This window comes from Sapajus apella, unplaced genomic scaffold, assembly GCF_009761245.1.
Source record: "Sapajus apella isolate SASKATOON/1434 unplaced genomic scaffold, GSC_monkey_1.0 scaffold139, whole genome shotgun sequence".
In the NCBI taxonomy this organism is placed as follows: Eukaryota; Metazoa; Chordata; class Mammalia; order Primates; family Cebidae; genus Sapajus; species Sapajus apella.
In genome coordinates this window covers 1,136,359-1,161,513 of record NW_022437079.1, presented here as the reverse complement: position 1 = coordinate 1,161,513, position 25,155 = coordinate 1,136,359, and the positions used below count along the sequence as shown (strand labels likewise).

General features: G+C 43.2%; 2 protein-coding genes and 1 long non-coding RNA gene across 3 annotated transcripts in view; 2 read left to right on the top strand and 1 right to left on the bottom strand.

Annotated features, from left to right (window-relative positions):
* Positions 1–3,438, top strand: part of LOC116540393 (translation initiation factor IF-2-like) — a 19,945-nt gene extending 16,507 nt beyond the window's left edge. The window contains exon 2 of the mRNA XM_032263895.1: positions 1,845–3,438. The gene's annotated coding sequence lies outside the window, so the exon portion shown is untranslated. The remainder of the gene's footprint in view (positions 1–1,844) is intronic.
* Positions 1–8,446, bottom strand: part of BCL2A1 (BCL2 related protein A1) — an 11,082-nt gene extending 2,636 nt beyond the window's left edge. Inside the window, 1 exon segment of the mRNA XM_032263896.1 lies at positions 7,701–8,446. Coding sequence (XP_032119787.1) covers positions 7,701–8,120 — 420 coding nt within the window. The 5' untranslated portion in view covers positions 8,121–8,446.
* Positions 8,447–9,568: 1,122 nt separating this feature from the next.
* Positions 9,569–15,956, top strand: LOC116540343. The gene is made up of 2 exons (XR_004264402.1): positions 9,569–10,448; positions 13,631–15,956. It is a non-coding gene; the product is annotated as an uncharacterized LOC116540343 (long non-coding RNA).
* The last annotated feature ends 9,199 nt before the right edge of the window (positions 15,957–25,155 follow it).

Genomic DNA, 25,155 nt, shown 5'->3' with positions numbered 1-25,155 from the left:
TGAAACCCCATCTCTACTAAAATACAAAAAATTAGCTGGGATTACAGGCACGCGCCACCATGCCCAGCTAATTTTTTGTATTTTAGTAGAGATGGGGTTTCACCATGTTGACCAGGATGGTCTCGATCTCTTGACCTCGTGATCCACCCGCCTCAGCTTCCCAAAGTGCTGGGATTACAGGCTTGAGCCACCGCGCCCGGCCCACCCTCAAAATTATTAATAGTACCACCCATGTTGATAAGTTTGTTGTGACATTGTTCCATTGATATAATACTTTTGGAAAGAAAATATGTTTTCCAATATGCTAGAGTATTGTAATTACACACGTATCTTATAAACCAGTCATTCCACTATTAGAAATTTATCATGAGGCAGTCTTCTAAAATATTGGAGGGTAGGGGGCACCAGAGAAACACCAATGCTTCAGTATTGAAGCATTATATCTAAAAGGGGAAAACTCAAAAAAAAAAAAAAAGAATTGTCTAACAATTGGGAATTGGTTAAGTAAATTATGGTATAATAAATTAATAGAATATTCTGTAGAGATTAAAAATTAATGTCTAATGCTAACATGAAATATGTGAGACAGTGTTGAAAATATTTATAATATAATGTCACACGAAAAAACTCTTCTGTATACCCTAATTATAATTTCATATAATGTCTGCATGTGGATATGTTAGGGTCATGGGAGTAATTTTTCTTCCTTTCAAAAATGTTATTTTCAAATATATTTTCTTTAATGATGCTATTTGTATCTTAAAACCATTATATAAAAATAAATATACAAATAAGGATTCAATATCCTATCAGTAATGTAGTAGTAAATAAGAATTGTTCAGGCCTTATTATTTCTAAGAAGAGTGATAGTTTGTTAAATTCACCTACCTTGGTTTCAAGGAAGCCTGAAGCATAAAATGATATGCTGTATAACTAATGCAAAGAAAATCAGAACCTCAGAATTTTTTTTTAAATATATATTTTATTGCATTTTAAGTTCTGGGGTACATGTGAAGAACATGCTGGATTGTTGCATAGGTACATACATGTCAGTGTGGTTTGCTGCCTCCATCCTCTTAGAACCTCAGAATTTTTAAAGATACAGGCAGCCAGGTGCGGTGGCTCAAGCCTGTAATCCTAGCACTTTGGGAGGCTGAGGTAGGAGAATTGCTTGAGCCCTGTAGATTGAGGGTGCAGTGAGCCAAGATCGTGCCATTGCACTCCAGCCTGGGTGACAGAATAAAACCCTGTTTCAAAAAACAAAAACAAAAAAGATACCGGCAGATACTGTGATGTTACTCCCACTTCTCTAAAGACTATTTATTTATTCAGGAAATATTCATTGAGCATTGGTCACATGCCAGGCAGCATTTACAGCACTGGAAACACAGCGGTGAACAAAGCATATAGGATCCCTGCCCTCACTAAGCCGATATTCTCATGCAGACACAGACAGTAAACAGATAAGTAAATATATATACAATGGAATGTCCAGTCATGAAAACTATTAGGAAGGCAATAAAGTTGGGTAGGGAGACAGAGAGCAGCAGTGGTACTTTCTCAGATGGGGTGATCAAGGAAGACTTCTCTGAGGAGGCAACCTTGGAATGGAGAGCTAAGCAAAAAGGGGGAAGTCAGGCCGACTTCCAGTGGAAAATTATTCCAGGCAGAGGGAACAGCAAGTGCAGAGGCCTTGAGGGTGGGATGTGCTCAGCTTATCCAAGGAGGCTGGAGCTATGAGAACATGGAAGAGTTCATAGAAAATGAGATTCGAGAGGCAGTTAGAGGCTAGATTATGTAGGGCTTTGAGTACCACAGTCAGAATTTCGTGCTTTTGTTCCCAGGGTGAAGGGGCAGCTTGGAGTTATGATTAGGCCAAGACATGATCTAATTGAAGTTTTAAAAATATCGCTGTGGCTGCTATGTGTAGAAGAAATTATAGCAGATAAAGGATGGAACCATGAAGTCTACCAGGAGGCTACCCACAGAGTCAAGTGAGAGAGAAGGTGGCCTAGATGCCCAGGGGATTACAGCATTTCAAAGGGGCAGCCGGGAGGATGTCTGATGGGCGGATGTGGACTGTGAGAGGCAGGAGTCCAGGCTGACTCCCAGGGTAGAGAACTGGCCCTTGGAGAGCTTGACGGGGCCTCAGGAGGGGTGCTTTCTCTCAGTCCTGTGTCAGCATCATGCATTTCTGCCTGACTTGAGGGTCATTTATTTTTCACTAAATGATTTTAAAATCTCAAGTAAAAATTCAAAAGAAATAGAAGAATTTGGCCCCCGAATTTACTTAATCAAAGGACATATATGAATCCTTAAGATGGTGTTACCTCACTGCTAGATCTTTATACCTTTCGGAAATGCCTTTGAAAAAGTGAACGCTTAATCATCTCCATGTCTCTGTGTACCCATTTATTTGGCCTCAAATTGACCAGGCTATTATTTAGAGTAACAGGATAACAAAGAAAAAAAAAACCCTCTTGGCCTAACTGTATGACCCAAGGTTTAAAATTGTGGTTACTTGGAAAGCACCAACTCTGACTGTACATCTACTTTCAGAAGAGCTAAGAATTACATATTTAAACTTCCTGGAATTTCCCACATAACCCTCATGGTTGCATAGTATTTGATAGTTTGCAAAGCACTTTATTACAAAACGTGTTTTATAATCATTTAGATTTCCTTTAAAGGTAGGTAATACTGTTTTCATTAAATATTATAGATATAATAAGTTATCATACATCCTATCATATTATTACATACATTATATAAGGAATCTGAGTCTCAATGTACCTCAGTAACTTACCCAAGGTTATACCTCTAGTATATCCTTGAGTAAGTATATCCAGAGTTCAAATCTCCAGTTCCAGTGTTGCTTCATTGAATCATTTCATCAGCAAATATTTGTTGTCACCTTCTATGCGATAGGTCCTATGTATGAGGTATACAGTGATGCATTTAGTAGACATGATTTCTCCCAGGTGGAGCTGAGAGCCAAGCATTCTTTCTATTCCCCCCGCATATACAGAGGAGAATGCCTCACTGAAGAGGGAGAAAGAGCCACCTGGTTCAAAAGGAAGGGTGATCTCAAGGGAAGACAGGAGTTTCGCCTCAAGACCATTGTAATGTTTTTTTGTTTGTTTGTTTGTTTTTAAGGTGGGGTTTCACCATGATGGCCAGGCTGGTCTTGAACTCCTGACCTCAGGTGATCCACCCACCTCGGCCCCTCAAAGTGCTAGGATTACAGGCGTGAGCCACCGCATGCGGCCCTAATGGTTTTTAAGAGCCATCCTTTCCTCATGAATGCAGAAGGTAGCCAAATGGCACTAGCTTCCCTATCAGATCTTGTGAGAGCCCATCCTTTCTCAGCCCTTCAAATTAGTAGAGGGGACAGGAGGAAATCACGGTAAATGTGGAAGAAAAGAAAAAGAAAGATGAGACGCCACAAACAAAAGAAGGCAGGAAAACAGGCAGGCAGGCAGAAAGGCAGGCAAGACAGGCTGATAAAACGGAGAAAGAGAACAGGGAAAGAGATTAGGAGTCCCATTACTGATAAACCAGTCTTGTTTCTTCCCATTAGGGGATCTGTTTTACATGATAATTAATATCTAACTATATTTGATCATACAATTTATGGAGACTAAATGTAGTCAGATTCACTCAGTGGAAGCTAGGTAATACTACTACCGACAGCAACAATCCTAAACTTGTATTGAGTACTCATTTTCAGGAATTGTTCCAAGTGCTTTGCATATATTAACTGATTTAATCCTTATACCAGTCCCAGGACATAGGTTGCAATATTTTCCTGTTTTTACAGATGACGAAACAAGGCTTAGGGAAGTTAAGCAACTTGTGCAATTCACACAGGTAGTAAGCATTCGAGTCCAAAAATGAAGCCAGGTTGATCTGATTCTGAGTTGGTGCTCTGAACATCTATGCTGTGCTCACATTCTGTTGTTGTTGTTGTTGTTTTGAGACAGTCATTCTGTCACCCAGGCTGGAGTGCAATGGCTCACTGCAACCTCTGCCTCCCAGGTTCAAGTGATTCTCCTGCCTCAGCCTCCCAAGTAGCTGGGATTCTAGGCACCCGTCACTACGCCCTGCTAATTTTGTATATTTAGTAGAGATGGGGTTTCACCATCTTAGCCAGGCTGGTCTCAAACTCTTGACCTCAGGTGATCTGCCCACCTTGGCCTCCCAAAGCACTGGGATTACAGGGGTGAGCCACCATGCCTGGCACATACTGCATTCGTAATTCAAAGTTTTCATAAAGTCTCTGGGCATTTTTAAACTTTAATTAAATTATAGACTGTGTGTTTTATGATCAGTGATTTCTTGAGAGTTTTTTCAGGCAGGTAGAAAGTGAGAAACTGGTATTCTCATCTTAATATAGTTGAGAGTGCCTCCTCTACTCTTTCCTCTTCTTCTGGGCCACTGACTCTACTAGCATAAGCATGAGACTGTGCCATTTCCTCTGAAATGAATCATTCAAGAGTAAATTCATTCATTTGAGCAGATTTGTCAACATCACTATGAAAAGAAGGTAACAGCTTTCCCATGCCAGTTTGCACTGACAAAAAAGCTCTGCCTGTCATGCACAGAACCAATGTCTCATCTGAGCTGAAATGACATCTTAGAGTATTTGTTTCATTTCTACAACCTGAACTGTTCAGGTGTTTAAAAAAAAAAAAAAAAAAAGACCTTGGAAACATTAGAAAGGCTGAGTGTGTGCGTGTGTGGGCAATGTGTGTATTGTATCTACACCTGTTTACGTCTGTATCACCCTCCAAAAATGAGGGCACTGCGAGAAATTCTCAGAGACAATTCCATACTTTGCTAACAATGAGTTCCAGGAGTTCACAAATTTTATTGTGACGAAGTTAAATTTTTAAGTAACATGCATTCACCGTCTGTGTGTTCCAAGTTCTATGCTAGGCTTTGGGAATACAGTCCAAGCCCACATAGAGCCTGCAAACTAGTAGAGTATTTCTCTACAGGCTCATATGTGGTCTTCTGTGCTAGAGAACATTTATCTTCACCTGAAATGTACACAGTGCAGCTGAAATTTCCACCAGTCCTTCAGTATAGCCTCCCACAGCCAATCAGAAGGAAACATGACAAAACAGTTCACATGCTTCGCCCAGCCTCAGTCACGCTGAGTTAGAAAGAACTAAGTTCCAGGAACAAGATGATTGAGAAAGGGGAGTAGCTGCAGTAAGGTCTATCATGCAGGAAGACCTTGAACAAAATAAAAAAGGCATCAAGTAAAAGATCAATAAATTCGATTACGACAAAGTTGTAAACGTTTGTAATGACCAAAGGCATCGCTAGCTTTAAAGGATAATCAGCAAAATTAAAGATATCTGCCACATATATAAAAATAATTTGGCTCACACCTATAATCCCAGCACGTTGGGAGGCTGAGGGGAGGATCACGCAAGGTCAGGAGTTCGAGACCAGCCTGACCAACATGGTGAAATCACATTTCTACTAAAAATACAAAATTATCTGGATGTAGTGGCACATGCCTGTAATCCCAGCTACTTGGGAGGCTGAGGCAGGAGAATCGCTTGAACCCAGGAAGCAGAGGTTGCAGTGAGCTGAGATCACGCCATTGCACTCCAGCCTGGGCAACAAGAGTGAAACTCTCCCTCAAATAATTTAAATAATAATAATAATTTGTATCCATAATATTCAAAGAATTCCTACAAATCAATAAGAAAAAGACAATAGGAAAATGGGCAAAGGATGTAAACAGGCAATTCCCTGCGTAATACTTACGAATGATCCATTAATATATGAAAAGATGCTCAAAATGGAAAAACATATTTCACCTTACTAGAAATCAAGAAAATGAGAATTAGGCCGAGCATGGTGGCTCACGCCTGTAATCCTGGCACTTTGGGAGGCTGAGGCAGGCAGATCATGAGGTCTGGAGATCAAGACCATCCTGGCCAACATGGTGAAACTCCCGTCTCTACTAAAAATACAAAAAAATTAGCCAGGTGTGGCCGCACACACCTGCAATCCCAGCTACTTGGGAGGTTGAGGCAGGAGAATTGCTTGAACCCAGGAGGCAGAGATTGCAGTGAGCCAAGATCGCGCCACTGCACTACAGCCTGGGTGACAATGTGAGACTCCATCTCAAAAAAGAAAATGAGAATTAAAACAAGATAAACTCTATTCTTTTAGCCCAACAAATGAAGGAAATTATGACAAGTTGCAACAACCTAATGTTAGTCAGCTGGGGTGGGGGTAGTGTTGGATACTCTAACAACCTGCTGAGGGGAGTGTCACTTGCTAGACTTGGTAGACACACTCTGGAGGGCAAGGAACTAGTTAATTAAAAAATGTATATACACCATAACCCAGAATTTATAACCCAACATCCACCCTAGAAACATACACACATGCGCAAGGGAACATATATATAAAATGATAGCCAATAAAGCATTGTGTGTGATAGCAAACTCGAAATAACCTCAACAGCTATCAACTGGAAATGGCCAAATACTCTACAGTATTTACATACAAAGAATATACACAGCACTCTTAATAATACTATTTTAAATAGCTCTGAGTAAAAAAAAAAGTTGCAGAATTAGTGCCATATACTATTTTTACATATACACATGTAAACATATGTATGCAAAATGTATATTATATGTAAAAAATTTATGTGTATATGTAAAAAAGTATATGTGTTATATGTTTTATGTGTTATATGGTATAACGTGTGTTATGTAAAACATAAGCACACGTACATTTTACATAAAACTTTTTTTTACAAAAGTTTTTTTACAAAGAAGTATTGATTATTTTCTATGGGTATATATGTTTTGCATGCAAAATAATTGATAACAGTGGTTACCTCTTGGGAGAGGTGAAGGCCAGGAATTAGGGGTTTGAGAGAGGATCCATGGAGATTTAAGGGCTTTAAAAAATAATCATTAATTATATTGGGATATAAAGGAAAGCATATACATCCAGATGTGTCAGGCTTTTTACCAACATGTTTCAACAAAGGCCCCTACACAGTCTTGGCTTTTTGAGGCACTGTTAATAAAGTGAGTTTTTATTTGAAAATTCTTAGATAAAGGTTCTTGCTGGTGGTACAGTACATTATGTTTTAATCAACAAACCTCAACAGCCCAGAATTTGTTAGTAACAATTTGTTATATATTATCAATATCAATTTGTTATGTATTAGTAAACTGAAAAACATCAATTTGTAAGCAAGAACTTTAAAAAATGTACACCTGCCTTTTGCAACCTCATAAATACCTAAAAATAACAGCATCTAATAGCAACTCTTTCTGTACTGATTGTAGAAATGTCCTCACTATCTGTACCATCAGGACAACCTTACCAAAGCTAAGTACTAGATTACATGTGAGCACTGCTGATTCTGAAGCTGCATGAGAGAGGAGCTTTATTAGTGCCCAAGCCTCACCACTGTAATTTATACTGTTAAAAATAAAAACTGGAAACACAAGTGCTTTCCAACTATAAAATTCAAGTTCAAGCATTCATTGGAAATAAGCCAGAAGCTAGAATTTTATTTTAAAAATTAACTCAAACCACCCAAGGAAAATAGTATTCTTGGGTAAATGTTTTGTTGTTGTTTTAATTAGCAAGGACGTTCTCGATTTCTATTTCACAGTAAAGAACAATGAAGAATTTTCCATCACACATACCCAGCCTCCGTTTTGTCTTATCCATTCTCCTGTGTTATTCATTATGTACTCAGCAACAAAATACGAAATCTCCTTGTAAGTATCCACATCCGGGGCAATTTGCTCTCGTAGAAGTTTCTTGATGAGAATACCTTCAAATGCAAATATGGTTACAATTCTTCCCCAGTTAATAATGCCATCTTCAAATTCCGTTTCCATCACTTGACTGAATATCGTTCTGGCATTATCTATGGACACAATATTAACATTGTCCAAGCATGGCTTCAGACTCTTTTCAACTTCTTTTTGGACTGAGAATGCAACCTTTTGTAGCACTCTGGACGTTTTGCTTGGACCCGTTCCAGATTGTGGTATCTGCAGGACGTACCACAGATAGTCCTGAGTTAGATTGTGAATATATCCAAATTCACTGTCTGTCATCTTCTGCCTGGTGGAGAGCAAAGTCTTGAGCTGGCTCACCTTGAAGCTGTTGAGGCAATTTGACGAGAATGCTCACTGAGCTTGGCTGAGTTATGACACATGATGACACGTGGAGGATGGTGGAATTTCTGTTTGCATCACCTTGTAGTATCCTTCCTCCTGGTCACTTTCATGCGTAGGCTGTTTAATGTCGTGCATGAAAGAGAAAGTTTAAAATGTGAAAGAGGAAAATGTTTCGGAGAGGCCACTTCCTCATCCTGTGATTAATTCAGCTTTACAAGTCTTAAGTGCAGGGTGTGGAGAAATTAGAATCCTTGTACGTTGCAGGTGGGAATGTGAAATGGGGCAACCTCTATGAAAAGGTTGGCAACTTCTCAAAAAGTTAAATACAGAATTATCAAAAGACCCAGCAATTCCATTCATAGGTATATACCCCCAAAAGAAGTGAAAATAGATACTCAAATACTTACCTAGGAATGTACATGACAGCACTATTCACAATAGCCAAGAGGTGGACACAAATGTTGATCAACAGACAAATGGATAAGTAAATTATGGAACACTATGCATCCAAAAAAAGGAATGAAGCACTGATAACATGCTTCAACAGGAATGAACCTCAGAAACATTAGGCTAATAGAAGCCAAACAGAAAAGGTCATATATTATGTGATTCTATTTCTATGAAATATCCGGAATAGTTAAGGCCCTAGAGACAGAAAGCAAGATGGTGGTTGCCAGGGGCTGAGGATGAGGGAGACATAACTGCTCAGTGGGTACCAGGTTTTCTTTTGCATGATGAAAATGTTTTCAGCTAGACCAAGGTGGTAGTTGCAGAACGCTGCGAAGGCACTAAATGCCACTGAAATGGTTTTGTGAATTTCAAATTCAAGAAGTCTTAAATGCCGTCCAGGGGGTAAACCGGAGTAAGGATATTATGGGATGGAGACTACAGAACAGCCTGGGTGATGGAGAACAGGGCATCTTGAGGTGGCTCTGACAGTACCACCCTTGATCATTTGTAATTGAGTAAGGATGATACTGAGAGGGAAGAAGAAAATACTTTCTTTGGTCTTCACCTTTCACCTACTCTAGAATTTCTGATGGTAAACAAAGTCCTGGCTGGGCGCACTGGCTCACGCCTGTAATCCCAACACTTTGGGAGGCCGAGGCAGGAGGATCACCTGAGGCCAGGAGTCAAGTCCAGCCTGACCAACATGGTGAAACCCAGCCTCTACTAAAAGTACAAAGTTAGCCAGGCGTCATGTAGTCCCAGCTATTCGGGAGACTGAGACAGAAGAATCCTTGAACCCGGAGGTGGAGGTTGCAGTGAGCCGAGATCACGCCATTACCCTCCAGCCTGGGCAACAAGAGTGAAAAACCCTGTCAAAAAAAAAAAAAGAGAGAGAGAGAGGGGAGAGAGAGAGAGAGGAGAGGGAGAGGGAGAGAGAGAGAGAGGGAGGGAGAGAGAGAGAAGAAAAAAGAAAAGAGAAAAAATCCTGCTTTAAACCTGACTTAATTGATACTTTTAACCCAGGTAAACTATCCAATGTGTGGATTAGAAATTGCAGGACCAGAAAGAGCACCGGACCTACAGTCAGAGGACCTAGACTCAGTCTCAGCCAAATCCCTCTTTCTTTACTCAGTACGTGCCCTGGTCTGTGCTTAATTTGTAAAATGAGGCAACACATGTTGACCTCAGAGGGTTGAGGTGAAGTTCAAAGAGATGATCTACGTAAAGCCTCTATCACCATGCCTGGTAAAATGTAGGTGCCTAATCAAAGCTAGTTCCCCATTGTTCTTTCGTGGACTAATGAAGAATTTGGCCTCCCAAATTCTTTACCTAGCAAGGGGTACAACTTTGTAAGTGAAATGCAAATCTCATTTTATTTAGCTACGGCCGCAATTCTCAGAAAAGTTTTACAGTGGGTGGAAGAAAAAGGAGGCAATTCATGGTCCATGGAGAAATTGAATTTACTTTTTTTTCTATCCACACATGGAGTGACTTTGATTCTTTGTATCTTGTCTATGACCACCTGCAAACAGGAAAAAGGATTCATGTATAACTTGTATTTCTGAACTATCACCATAGGATTAAGTAGTAAAGGAGAGATGCTGCTTAGAATGCTCATTAATAGGGTGGCAGCCATGAAAATGCACCTTTCAGACCTCCTGTGGGAGTTGAATTGACCAAGGGCCCCAGCCAAGATGCCTTGAATCTGCCACATTTTTGCACTGAGGCCACACATCCTACAGGCTGTTCCCAGCCAATGACTAAGCAAAACAGGAACCTTAAGACCAGTTCCTGCAAGTCAACTTCCTTTGACAGGTAACTTTGGTTCAGTGACTCCCCATGGACTTTGCTGAAACTTCCTTCGACTCCACTGTCATGGGAGACTTCCTACCCCATATTCCTTCTTCCCTCCTCTGCAGAGGTCAGTCCTGCACTGTGTTCTGACAGCTCTGTAGTCTCTTCTGCCTCCCTTCCTCTTTTCCCTCACAGGAATTTACCCCAGTAAATCTGTTAAGACAGCTAACCCTTTTGTGGCATAGTTTTGGAGTATGCAGACTGAGAGGTATAGAACTGCAGAGAACAAAGGAGCATACAGATATATGGTCAAGCTACTTCTCCTCTGGGATTTCTCCTGGGAAAGTTCTCCCATGCCTCCTAAACTGTGCCTGTTGGCTCACAGGAGCATGAAGCCAAGAGCAGGCTGCCTTCCCTCCTTAAATCATCTTTGAGCATCATAAGAACCACGGAAAGGATGGGAAGATTGACTTTTCTCTCCCCCATTACATTTCCTTGGTGCTGAACATTTCTCTAAAAATAAAAGAAGTGGCCGGGCACAGTGGCTCATACCTGTAATCCCAGCACTTTGAGAAGCTGAGGCGGGTGGATCATTTGAGGTCAGGAATTCAAGACCAGCCTGGCCAGCATGGTGAAACCCTGTCTTTAATAAAAATACAAAAATTAGCCAGGCAGTAGTGGCGTGCACCTATAATCCCAGCTACTCAGGAGGCTGAGGCAGGAGAATCGCTTGAACCCAGGAGGTGGAAGTTGTGGTGGGCCAAGATCATGCCAATGCACTCTAGTCTGGGTGACAGAGTGAGACCCTGTCACAAAAAATAATAATAATAAATAGCAGTAATAATAGAAGCATGTGGTTTTAAAATTACAATTAAGCATTCTTGGCTGGATGCAGTGGCTCATGCCTGTAATCCCAACACTGAGAGGCCGAGGCAGGCAGATCACTTGAAGTCAGGAGATCGAGACCAGCCTGGCCAACATGGTAAAACCTCATCTCTACTTAAAAAAGAAGATACAAAAATTAGGCAATTATTTAGGCATTTGTTATACAGAACAAAGGAGCATACAGATATTCAACAAAGATCAACTACCTGCCTTCACTGGGTCCTGGGTTGGGCAATGGGTGGAGATAGAAAAAAGATAGACCCTGACCTCAGGATGCTTTTTTGTGTGTTTATTTTTGTTTTTTGTTTTCGCTTTTGTTACCCAGGCTGGAGTGCAATGGTGGGATCTCCACTTGCTGTAATCTCTGCCTCCCGAGTTCAAGTGATTCTCCTGCCTCAGCCTCCCAAGTAGCTGAGATTACAGGCACCCAAGACCACACATGGCTAATTTTTGTAGTTTTAGTAGAGACAGGGTTTCACCATGTTGGCCAGGCTGGTCTTGAACTTCTGACCTCAAGTGATCCGCCCTCCTCGGCCTCCCAAAGTGCTGGAATTACAGGCGTGAGCCACCGTACCTGGCTAGGGCTTTATATTTCTAGTCTTCCATATACAAAAAGGATTTGCTTTAAAAATTCTTACATATTGACCTGGTGCAGTGGCTCACGCCTGTAACCCCAGCACTTTGGGAGGCCGATGCGGGCAGATCACGAGGTCAGGAGATCGAAATCATCCAGGCCAACATGGTGAAACTCTGTCTCTACTAAAAATACAAAAAAATTAGCTGGGTGTGGTGGTGCGTGCCTGTAGCCCCAGCTACTCAGGAGGCTGAGGCAGGAGAATTGCTTGAACCCAGGTGGCAGAGATTGCAACAAGCTGAGATCGCACCATTGCACTCCAGCCTGGGCGACAGTGCAAGACTCCATCTGAAAAAAAAAAATTCTTACATATTGTGGGCAGTAAGGAGTTTGAGACCAGCCTGGCCAACATGGTGAAACTGCATCTCACTACAAAAATTAGCCGGACGTGGTGGTAGGCACCTATAATCCCAGCTACTCAGGAAGCTGAGGCAGAATTGCTTGAACCCAGGAGGCGGAGGTTTCAGTGAGCCGAGATCATGCGACTACATTCCAGCCTGTGCAACAAGAACAAAACTCCATCTCAAAAAAAATACATAAATAAAAATAATAAAAAATAAAGATTCTTACATACTGTGGCCTGTTTTAGTTACTTTTGGGGAGCTTCCCAATTATCACTTTTCAAGGATAGAGAGGAGAGAGAAGACACAGTTCTTTCCAAAAAAAGAAAATTCTTTCTTTTATATGAAATGCAAAAGGACTAGCATGGGGTGGCATAGAGGAAAGTGGGTCAGAGCTAAGTAGCTGACCGTGGACCAAGTGTGAAGACATGGGGGCTATCTTTCCTCAGTGCCACCACAATCTAAGTCTGCATTCAGCAGGGTCTAGCATGCAGACCCATGAAGACCAGCTGATGGTTCCCCATCCTCTGAGCTGCTCTGCTAACGTGTGGAATTTTGTATGAAATTAGGAGTCCACCCCAAATCCATTCTGAACAAGTCAACCAGAAGGTGCAGTGTCTGGAAACTGTATGTGTATCTAGTTATCCATAAACATACACTAAACTGCTACTATGTACCGGGGACTGTGTTAGACGCTGAAGATAAAAATTCTTGCCTTCAAAGGACTTTCAGTGTAGGAGGACCTATGCCATATTATAGGCAGTCAAAGGAACTGCATAAGGGAATAATTAAAGCAGGTCACTGCCCTGGCCCCAAATGCAGAGACCCTCCATGGAACCCTTGCTCAGGCCCTGGAGCCAGGTTTGCAGCCTTACAACTGGGAGGTTCTGGAAAATGCACATGTGACGCTGATCTATCGTAGGCAGAAAAGCCGGCTGGGAAAGAGGGTGATGATGGAAGATGATTGGCCAAATCTGTTCACACTCAACAAGCACTGACGGCCCAACCAAGGTTCTCTCTGTGCTGGCTTCATCTAGAAGCTTTTACTGAAGAAGTGAAAAGTCCTGGCTAGGACTGAGGAAACTCCTAGTGTTTTTTTATGAAAATAACAATATGAAGCATCCTAGTAACTAACAATTACTCCCATTTGTCAGGTGCTTTGGACTTCTTATCATATACATCTATGTGAACTACAACCTCATGAATATTCATTGTACTTACATAAATTGCCACATTTATACACATATGTTCCAGTTATCCATGGCTTTGGTAACTAAGTTCCTCAGAATTAGTGGCTTAAAACAGTCATCATGTATTTTGCTTATGAACCTAAACTTCGACAGGACTCAATAGGAATGAATGATTGGTCTCTGCTCCAGGATTTCTGGGGTTTAGCAGGAATGATCCAAACAGCTGGGGCTTGGCTCTCCTCTGACCAGGGAACAGAAGCAATGGCTGACACCCTAACCAGGTAAGTCTTGATGAGGAATAAGAGGGAAGAACCCTGAAGCCACCCTGGCTGATGAGTGCCCAGAGGATCCCAAGCTACAAGACAAGGTTTGTGACTTCCGGGAGAACTACTGAGGTCAACTTCTCCTTTCTCCAAAGGCGGAACCTGAAGTTGGCTGGGTTTTTGGCTGCTTCAGAGGAGGTGACTCATGGGAACTCGCACCCTTGTATGCTGTTTAGCTTCTCGGAGCTTATCATGGCTATTTCCCTATTCCAAGGCCTGGACCAGGGCAAATTGTAGGGGAGAGCGAGCTTCAGTAGTGACACAATTGTAACACAAAGGGGAGGGGGGAAAATAGGCAGAAGAAGCCACCTGCATGTCCTCCGGTTGTCCCCCTTGGGTCCTAGCCCAGAACACACAATGGAGGAAAGTCCCCCAGCCTATCAAGAAAAGCCAGAGGCCCAGTGTGACAAGGCTTCATTCAGTGGGTTTTCATCTGAGGAGCTGAATTTCCAGGAAATTCTACAAGCACAGGATCCATGTCAGCAGGATTTCCCTCTAATTTTCCGGTTATATTTGGGAACAAGGCTTAAGAGGGCTTGAAAGAGTGACTAGTTGTGAACCAAAAGAGCAGAGAGGCAGGGAGGGAAGTAAAGAAGTGTCACAAAGCCTGCCTAGTGGGGCAGAATGTTTAGACTGAGGTTGTAGAGAACACAAAGGAGACAGGAGGAAAGAGTGGGGGAAAGGAAGCCAGAGGGGAGGTAGAGTTACAGATGGTGCAACTGTCACCAAGTCACTAATTTGTCCTTCCCCATCCCCTCTGGCAGACTTGTGCATGCAGGTGTGTGATCAGCACAGCCTTGCCTTACCCTCTGGGAATCTGACTTTACTATCCACTGGTCCTTCCAGTAATCAGCTCAGGGTCCTCCAAAGGCTTCTCACTGCCCATGAAGAGGAGCTCAGATTCCTAAAAGGCTCTCCGTGCTCTGACTCAGCCTCCCAGGTCAACCCAATCTCACCCCACTCCAGTCTCTTGCCAGTGCCTTCCCTGACACCATCAATATTCTTCCTGTTGTCTCTAACTGAAATGGCTCTTGCCTTTCATTCCTGTGTCTTTAAACCTTCTCCATCTCCAAAGCCCAGTCAAATAAAGCCTTCTCTGTTCACCCTGGCCAAGAAAAAACCTCTTGATCTGTGTCCCCAAGGGATTTGTGCCTGTGTAATGGCAGGTCTCATGGTGTATTTTATACTGTAGGCATTATGCTGTTTTATACTCTTTCCTGGACTCCAGACTGGCAGCTCTCCTAGGAAGAGGGCTGTCTGATTTCTCGTTGATTCCCTCAGAAGGCATAGTGACTGCACTGCCATATGCTAAGCACATGATGAATGCTGACTGGATTCTATTATTAACATTGCCGGTAATGTTGAGTATTCCACAAATGCCCTGTTTCATAATCAGGCTGATACCGTAGCTGAAGCTAAATTAGTGTTTCTCTTCATTTTTACCCTGCAAAGCAAAAGCAAAATTTTCTTTTCTTTCCCTAAATGACATCTGGGGGGAAGTACAAGAGAAAAGCCTATTTGAATAGGACCTTTAAGTAATTTGAGCAGAAGGCCTTGGACTTTCCACTGCTCAGAATGGAACAGCAGAAGATTCAACACAAACCAAAGAAGCAGAAGTGACAGCAAGCAAAACTGGGCCCCTGGACGGCAGTTCTCTGGGAGAGTCAAGGCGTCAGAATGCACCAAAAAGCAAAGTGCAGCTGCTCACTCAGCCCGCTGCTCAGCCAACTTTACTGAGCACCACTGCATGTAACACCCTGCACTGGGCTCCAGGGATATATACACGGGGATTGCATTTTGCTCACGGGACAACGGCGGTGTCACATGTACCACCAGAAAATTCACCTGCAGAAGTATTAAGAGCCACAATACAAAATGACATGAAGTTCAGCCTAGGGGACAAGAGAGGCCTTGTAGATGAGGCTGACGTACAAACTGGGACTAATAGAATGCCGCTATGCAGGCGGCACAGCATCTGTGCAGGTGTGCAGGATCATGAACTCTGCTTCTAAGGAAGCTGAAATGTAGACTCTGGGGCTGTGGATAAGTTGTAAAAGGGGAGCAGAATTCCAGTTGTAGCAGCCTTCTGTACTGGATCAGAAGTTCAGAACTGACTTTGAAAACTAAAAGGAACTTTTGAAGGGTTTTAAGCAAGAGAGTCACATGGTTAGATCTGAATTTTAGGAAGCTTATTTAGACAATCCTATTTCTTTCTTTTCTTTTCTTTTGTTTTTTAAGACTGAGTCTCACTCTATCACCCAGCCTAAAGTGCAGTGGCGCCATCTCTGCTCACTGCAACCTCTGCCTCCTGGGTTCAAGCAATTCTTGTGCCTCAGCCTCCCAAGGAGCTTGGACTACAAGCATGCACAACCACGTAGGGCTCAGCTAGTTTTTGTATTTTCGGTCGCGACAAGGTTTCACCATGTTGTCCAGGCTGGTCTCGAACCCCTGACCTCAGGTGATCTGCCTGCCTCTGCCTCCCAAAGTGCTGGAATCACAGGCATGCGCCACCGTGCCCGGCCTGGACAGTCCTATTTCTAAACAAGTTCCCTTGTTTCTGGGGAAATTGGAATCAGGAATAGCAGAGATTATTTTGTAAAATCAATTTTATTGAGGTGTAATTTCCAAAAATAAAATCCACTCTCTTTAAGTCTATACTTTGATGACTTTGGGGGCATGGTATTTTGGTTTCTGTTTTGTTTTGGAGAATCAGGGCTTTGCCATGTTGCCCAGGCTGGTATCGAACTCCTGAACCAAAGGGATATACCCACCTTGGCCTTCCAGAGTGCTGGGATTACAGGCGCAAAGCGAGCCACTGTACTTGACCAGTGACTTTGATAAGTTTTGACAATTGTAAATACAAATGTATACATCCCTACCAAAATATAAAACATTCCTACCACCACAAAATGTGCCCTTATATCTTTATGCACCTTTGCAGACAATTTTTTTTTAGATGAAGTCTCGCTCTGTTGCCCAGGCTGAAGTGCAGTGGTGCAATCTCAGCTCACTGCAACCTCTGCCTCTGGGGCTCAAGTGATTCTCCTGCCTCAGCCCCCTAAGTAGTTGGGATTACAGGTACGCACCCCCATGCCTGGCTAATTTTTTTAATTTTTAGTAGAGACAGGGTTTCAGCATATAGGCCAGGCTGGTCTTGAACTCTGGTCCTCAGGTGTTCCACCCACCTCACCCTCCCAAAGTGCTGGGTTGACAGGCATGAGCCACCGCTCTGGGCTTGCAGTCAATTTCTTACCACCCTTGGCCGCAAGCAACCATTGATCTGCTTGTCATCACAATAGATTCATTTTTCCCTATCCTAGAATTTCATATGAATTGGCCAGGCACTGTGGCTCACACATGTAATCCCCGCACTTTGGGAGGCTGAGGTGGATGGGTTGCTTGGGGCCAGGAGTTCAAGACCAGCTTGGCCAACATGGTGAAATCCTGTCTCTACAAAAAATACAAAAATTAGCCGTGCATGGTGGCATGCGCCTGTAATCTCAGCTACTTGGGAGGCTGAGGCAGGAGGATCCCTTGAACCTGGAAGCAGAGGTTGCAGTGAGCTGAGATCACACCACTGCACTCGCCAGTCTCAAAAAAAAAGTATTTCATACAAGTAAAATCAACCACCATGTACTCTTTCTCTGTCTAGCTTCTTTTACTTAGCGTGATGATTTTGAGATTCATTGGTGTTGTTCAATACATCAGTAATCTGTTCTTTATAACTGAGTGATGTATTCCATTGTGTGAATATACCTCTATGTGTTTATCCATTCTCCTGTTGATGAACATTTGGGTTGTTTACAACTTTTGGCTGTTATGAATAAAGTGTCTGTGAACATTCACGTATGCATGTTTTATTTACACAACTATTCAATGTTGAAAGTGTGTCACAAGTATCAGTTGACATTGCTACAATAATGCTGCACAATAAACTTCCCCAAAACTCAGCGTCATACACCAATAATCATTCAGCATCCTGCCCACCAGCTTGCTGGATGGGCTGGGGCAATTCTGCTCCGAGCTGCAGGGCTGCGGGTTAGCGGGGCTTGCTGTGCTCCCCGTGGCGCTCATCCTGTGGGACTAGTGAGATACACTTTTCTCCATGGGATGTACTTTTCTCACGGGGATGGCAGAGGCACAAGCAACCCCAGCCACGGAAGCTCATTTCAGGCCTCTGCTTGTGCCACATCTGTTAACACATGCCTTGGACAAAGCAAATCACACGGCCGGTCCTCTAGAGGGAGGGCAGTGAGTATTTACTGAGTAATCCAAACTATTACACCAGCTGTAAAGGAAGTCCTGCCCTTGGTAAAGAAAAATTGATCTTTACTGATCTGCTATTGTAATGGACATGTATGGTCTGTCTACCCTGCAGGCTTCCTTTCTTTTAGAAACAACACTTCCCTTTTTTCTGAGAAATTTTCCACTCACTGACTCCACTCATAAGGTTTCAATTGTAAGTATCAAGTTTGCCACAAAACTTTTAACCCCCAGGTTATAGTATCTGACCCCACCAAAGCCAATTAGAGCCCTCCCTCAAGATTTGTAATTTTATTTTATTTATTTATTTTTGAGACAGTGTTTCACCCTGTCGCCAGGCAGGAGTGCAGTGGCACAATCTCAGCTTACTGCAATCTCTACCTCCCAGGTTCAAGCAATTCTCCTGCCCTAGCCCCCCGAGTAGCTGGGATTACAGGAGCACACCACCACACCCGGCTATTTTTTTTGTATTTTTTTAATAGAGAAGAGGTTTCACCATGGTCTTGATCTCCTGACCTTGTGATCCACCCGCCTCGGCCTCCCAAAGCGCTGGGATTATAGGCGTGAGCCACCGCGTCCTGCCCTAGATTTGTAATTTTAATAACACAGCAAAAACAATTCCATTATATCCAGCACGCACATTCTGGATATGAGGCCCAACAGCTTTAGTGGCTGTGTTTCTCACTTTGGGAAGGAAGTTGGTAAACATCTCTCCATTTTGTGTATTTTAAAAATTTTCCCTGATAAAGTTTTTATAAAATAGAAGTTCCGGCTGGGGGTGGTGGCTCACGCCTGTAATCTCAGCACTTTGGGAGGCCGAGGCGGGCAGATCACCTGAGGTCAGGAGTTCAAGACCAGCCTGGCCAACATGGTGAAACCCTGTCTTTATAAAAATAAAAATAAATAAATAAAATAAAATAGAAGTTCCATGGAATTTGAGTGTCTTTACAACCTTTGTTTTATGGTACTCTTGGGAGGCATCCATCCTGTTTAATTAAAGGTACCTTCCACAGGAAACTCCCTTCTTTTGTCATCTTTGGTATCCCCATCTCCATCTTCTACAACAGACAGCTTCAACAGCCACACCACTCCAGCATCAGAACAGTTTGGGGAGTTTCCAGAATCTTCTATTCCCACTTCCCATTTCTCAAATCACTTGACCTATCATATAAATAAAGTCAAAAGCCATAGACAAGAAACAGGAGAGGATTCATATTCTTGGCCAAGCTGGAGACATGAAGGAGGCCTCCAAGGCAAAGCCTCTCTGCCTAGAGCTGAGTCTCCAGCGTGGGTCTTTGTCCAGATACAGAGGAGTTCGTGGTCAGAGGTGGTTTCTCCCTGGTTCATTGCCAGCCTTGCGTTTGGTGGCACTTTGATCGCGTTGGAGAAGCGGGAGGGCTCAGTGTCGTGGTTTGGAGACTCCATGGACTGCGCACAAAGCATCTCCTCATGTCTCAGTTGCATGGACTGTTCATAGTGTGGGGTCCTGCTCAGGAGGTCTTCCCTTAACCTGAGGCAAAGTGGGTGGCTCCCACTTTCCCACCCAGCTGGGCTGGCCATCCTAAGGAAATGCAGCGACCCTTCCAATCCCAGGCACGCCCTGTCTAACAGAGGGGCTGTCATGACTCCAAACCGAGGGAGGGCAAAACCAGCCCACGTATCCTTTCTGTCCTGATTCCGTCTCTGCCAGCCAAGCCAGTCCCGGCTGCTGGCTCCTGCCCATAACAGGAGATCCTGTGTCTACCCTGAGGGGCTGCACTCCCCTCCACAGCCAGGCAAGTCTGCCTGGAAAGTTCCTTTCTTTTTTTTTTTTTCTTTGGAGACGGACTCTCAGTCTCAAACCAGGCTGGAGGGCAGTGATGCAATCTCGGCTTGCTGCAACCTCTGCCTCCCAGGTTCAAGCGATTCTCATGCCTCAGCTGCCCAAGTAGCTGGGATTACAGACAGGCACCGCCACACCCAGCTAATTTTTGTATTTTTAGTAAATTTTGTATTTTAGGGTTTTGCCACGTTTGCCAGGCTGGTCTCAAACTCCTGACCTCAAGTGATACCTACTCGCCTTGGCCTCCCAAAGTGCTGGGTTTACAGGCATGAGCCGCCCCACCCAGCCTGGAAGTTTGCTGTTCTAGCCACTCTGCAGATGGCACATGCAGGCTGACACATCTCTGGAGTCTAACAGTAACAGTTCAGGTTTTATCAGATTTTCCCTGTTGTGTGTTTCAAGCAAAAAATACCCAAGATTTTTTCTATGAATAACTCTGCTTTTTCTGTGGTCCAGTAAGAGGACACTGGGTGGGGGAGTTGGGGGAATGTCCCCATATAAACTGGATTCATTCATTATGTCTTCATTGAATATTTATTGAACTTCCGCTATATAGCTAGCATTGAGCTGGGTGCTGAAGATGGAGAAAAATCAGACAAGTCCTGCCCTCAAAGAGTTCCCCAGACTAGATTAAGTAGCAATAATACTTAATACTTATAAACAGAAAAAGTTATAAAATAAAATAGAAAGCAATGAGTGTAAAGGATCCGTTACTTCATCCTAAGTATGTAAGGTGATATAAGGACTTTTTTTTTTTTTTGAGATGGAGTCTCGCTCTGTCACCCAGTCCAGAGTGCAGTGGCATCATCTCGGCTCACTGCAACCTCCGCCTCCCGGATTCAAGCGATTCCGCTGCCTCAGCCTCCTGAGTAGTTGGGACTACAGGCACGCGCCACCACACCTGGCTAACTTTTTGTATTTTTTTTTAGTTTCACCATATTGGCCAGGCTGGTCTCGAACTCCTGACCTCATGATCTGCCTTGACCTCCCAAAGCAATGGGATTACAGGCAGGAGACACCGCACCCAGCCATAAGGATTTTTAAAAGGGAAAAATGAATATTTACTGAACATCTAGTATGTGCCAGGGATCACACTGAGAATTCTACAAACCTCATCTCATTTAAAGTTTGTAAAAGGACTTATTAACTGTTTCACAGAGGAAGAACTCAAGACCCAGAACTTGGCAGGTCAGACAGCTAGTAAGTTGCAGAGCCAAGATTAAAACCCAGGGCCATCTGACTCCAAAATACATAGATTAAATGCTACTTACAGATTTTTCCGCTAGGCACAGTGGTTCACTCCTGTAATCCCAACATTTTGGGAGGCCGAAGCAGGAGGATCATGTAAAGCCAGGAGGTGGAGATTGCAGCGAGCTATAATCACACCACTGCACTCCAGCCGAGGTGACAGAGTGAAGCTCCATCTTTAAGGAAAAATTTTTTTCTTAAATTCACATATAGACATGAATGAATAAATGCAACCATTTGATAGCTCTATTCAGCATAACAAACACATTGGATGTCAATCTCATCTCTAACTCCGGGTTATTGGGGCATCTGCTGTTGCTGGGCTTGGCAGGCTATCACCTAGGAAACACGTCCCAAGGCTATCTCAACAGGCCTCCGCAGGGCGCCATCTCGTGTTTACAAATGGAACTGCAGCAGAGGAATCCTTGCAGGCCCGGAGCCCCTTCCTCTCTCTGTGCTTAATATCAAACTGCAAAGTGCTGCAGGCACCATTACCAAAGGCTTAGCCTGAACTGAGAAAAGCAGAGACCTCTGGCAACTCTCTGTGCGAAAACGCCTGCAAATCAGAGTTGCTGTTCTGCTGTGTTTGCGGCAAACCTCCTTCATAATATAAGGAGTTCCTTGTCTGTGACAGCCCTTTGCTAAGGCCGCGGAGATCTGAGAGGGAAGACGTAGCCCTTGAGTTGCTCACAGTCTAGTGAAGGAACAGCCAAATGCAGGAAAATCATAACTGCATGTACCAATGCTCTGATAGAGAGAACACAGAGTGAATTGGAAAGCCTCCCAGATGCGATTTCCATGGAGCTGAAGCTTCAGCATTTGTAGGAGTCTGTCGGGCTTTGAGGGGTTAAAGATAGATGATCCAGGCTGAGGGACAGGATTGAAAAGTGAACAGAAGCTGGAGGAGAACTGCAGGTCTTTCAATTTTAGCAAAGTCCAGTTAAAAACCAGTGGAAGAAAGGCCACAGGTGGCCAGAGGCCAGGTCATAAAGGATCTTCAAGCCATGCTGAGAAGAGTAGACCTTCTGCTGCAGGCAATGGGGCTTTTAGCAGGGCACTCAGTTAGATCTGAATTTCATTTCATTTTATTTTATTTTGAGATGGAGTTTCGCTCTTGTTGCCCAAGCTGGAGTGCAGCGGTGTGATCTGGCCCATTGCAACCTCCACCTCCTGGGTTCAAGCAATTCTCCTGCCTCCGCTTCCCAAGTAGTTGAGAATACAGGTGCCTGCCACCATGTCAGGCTTTTTTTTTTTTTTTTTTTTAATTTTTAGGAGGGTCAGAGTATTGGCCAGGCTGATCTCGAACTCCTGACCTCAGGTGATCCCCCCCACCTCAGCGTCTCAAAGTGCTGGGGATTAGGATTACAGGCGTGAACCACCGTGCCCAGCCCAGATCTGCATTATAGAAAGAACAGTCTAATAACAGAGGAAGGGAGAGGACCAGAAACGATGGAGCCTGCTTCAGATGCTTCTGTAATTTTGTAATCGCCTTTATAACTAAGGAAGACATGCTTGGGTGGAGAGAAAAAGACAGATCTGAGAGGCATTAAGGGAGCAAAACCACGGTGACTGAGGACTTGGGAATGAGGAAACTGGAGGAGTTGTGTAAGTAAAGGATACACTCCTGAGGGCAGGTTTGGTGGAGAGGATAAGGTCCGGTTAGGACATGTTTAATTGATATTGAAGGAACATTCAAAGGGGCAGTTCAGCGGGTCTGGAGCTTCGGAAAGGTGTTTCAGCCAGAGACGGGGAGCCATTCTCGTATTTACAGCTCTAAAGTCTTGGAAGACACTGAAATCACCCATGAATTGCTGGTCGTGTAAGACTAGAAAAAAAGCATAGGACAGTACCTGGGGGACATTGGGTATTGTTTTCAAGCTTGCAGAAGAGGAGCCCGTACAAGACCAAGAAGACAGGCCAAAGAGGTAGAAATAAAAACAGGCACACGTGGAATACATTCTTCTGAGAGTACTGAAGATTTTCCAAAGGGTATCCAGGAATGGAACTTTAAGAGAATCTTCAATTTCGTCTGTGCTCTTTTCTTTTTTTTTTTTTGTTTTTTTGCTTTTTGTTTTTTTTTTTTTTGAGAGGGAGTCTTGCTCTGTCGCACAGGCTAGAGCGCAGTGGCACGATCTCGGCCCAGTGCAACCTCCGCTTCCCGGGTTCAAGTGATTCTCCTGCCTCAGCCTCCTGAGTAGCGGGGATTATGGACGCCCACCACCACGCCTGGCTAATTTTTACATTTTTTAGTAGAGGTGGGGTTTCACTATCTTGGCCAGGCTGGTCTCGAACTTCTGACCTGCCTCAGCCTCCCAAAGTGCTGGGATTACAGGAGTGAGCCACTGCGCCTGGCCGTGTGTTCTCTTTTCTAAGCACAGATTGCCTGCCAATGAACCAATATTTGAAGGATTGTGCTGGTGGTTTTCTTTCCTACTTCCTGCTCCACAATCCTAGTCGGTCATGGTGGTGCATTTTTCCCCAAGGTATGAAAATCTTTAGCGTGCCAGAGCAAAGGGACAGCTCAAAGTTTTAGTGTAGATATTGACAGCATCGTTAGGAACCAATCAAATAATCAGCTCTGATGATAGATTACTATGTGATTTTGGGGGGGAGACTTCTAACTGAATGACATTTATATAACAAATCTTTCCTTCCATCTGCTTACTTTGTTTTTTAAAAAATTTCTCAGTGCTTATGGTCATAAAAACAAAAGAAAAAGTGACGCTGAACCCTAATGAAAAGAAATAGTCATTCATGGATATGTAAACAAATAGATCAGATCTTTTTTTTTTTTTTTTTTTTTTTTAGATCAGATCATTTTTAAAGTCCCATCTATTTCATTAAGAGATGCATCCCCAGCTGGGTGTGGTGGCTCACGCCTGTAATCCTAGCACTTCGGGAGGCCGAAGTGGTGGACCACCTGAAGTCAGGAGTTCGAGACCAGCAAGGCCAACATAGGAATCCCGGTTTCTACTAAAAATACAAAAATTAGCCAGGTGTGATAGTGCGAGCCTGTAGTCTCAACTACTCAGGAGACTGAGGCAGGAGAATTACTTGAACCCAGGAGGCGGAGGTTGCAGTGAGCTGAGACCACTTGGTTGGCAGTCTGGGCAACTGAGAGAGACTCTGTCTCAAAAGGAAAACACACACACACGCATACACACACGCACGCACACACGCACGCACACACGCGCGCGCACACACACACACACACACACACAAACAAGTTTATTCCAAAACAGATGTGGAAATGTAAATGGCCTAAATAGCCAAGACGAAGTTGAGGAGGAACAGAATCGAAGGACTTGCACTACTAGAGTTCAACATTTACTGTGAAGTTGTATTAGTTAGAGCAGTGCGGCATTAGTATAAGGATAACGGAGAGACCAACAGAGTGGAACAGAGTTCAGAAATAGATTCTTATGGACACATCCCTAGATTTATATCCAATGTGCCACCACCACAATTCAGTGGCAAAAAGGATGATCTTTTCATTCAATGGTGGTGGATAAAGTAGACGTCGTATAGGGGGAGGAAAGGAGAACTTTGACTCTTACCTCATAACATACGTAAAAATAACTTGAACTGGATCATCAACCTAAATATGAAAGGCAAAATAATAAGGATTCAGAAGCATACATAGGAGAATATTTTTATGTCCTCACAGTAGGCAAATATTTATTCCATTGGACATAAAAAACTCTATAAAAAAATTGACAAATTGTACTGTATTAACATTAGAATTTCTTTAATCATAAGATGTTATTAGGAGACCAAAGGACAAGCCATGGATGGGAAAGTATCTTTGTAAAAAATATCCAAAAAAAACCTCACATAGTGCACAGAGAACTTCTACAAACCATGAAGAAAAATAAATCAGCCCCATTTTAAAAAATAGGCTTGGTCTGGAACTTCATAACCAATAAATATATGGAAGAATGCTTTACATCATTACTCACTAGGTCATTAGGGAAACGTGAATTCTTTTTTTTTTTTTTTTTTTTTTTGAGACAGTCTCCCTC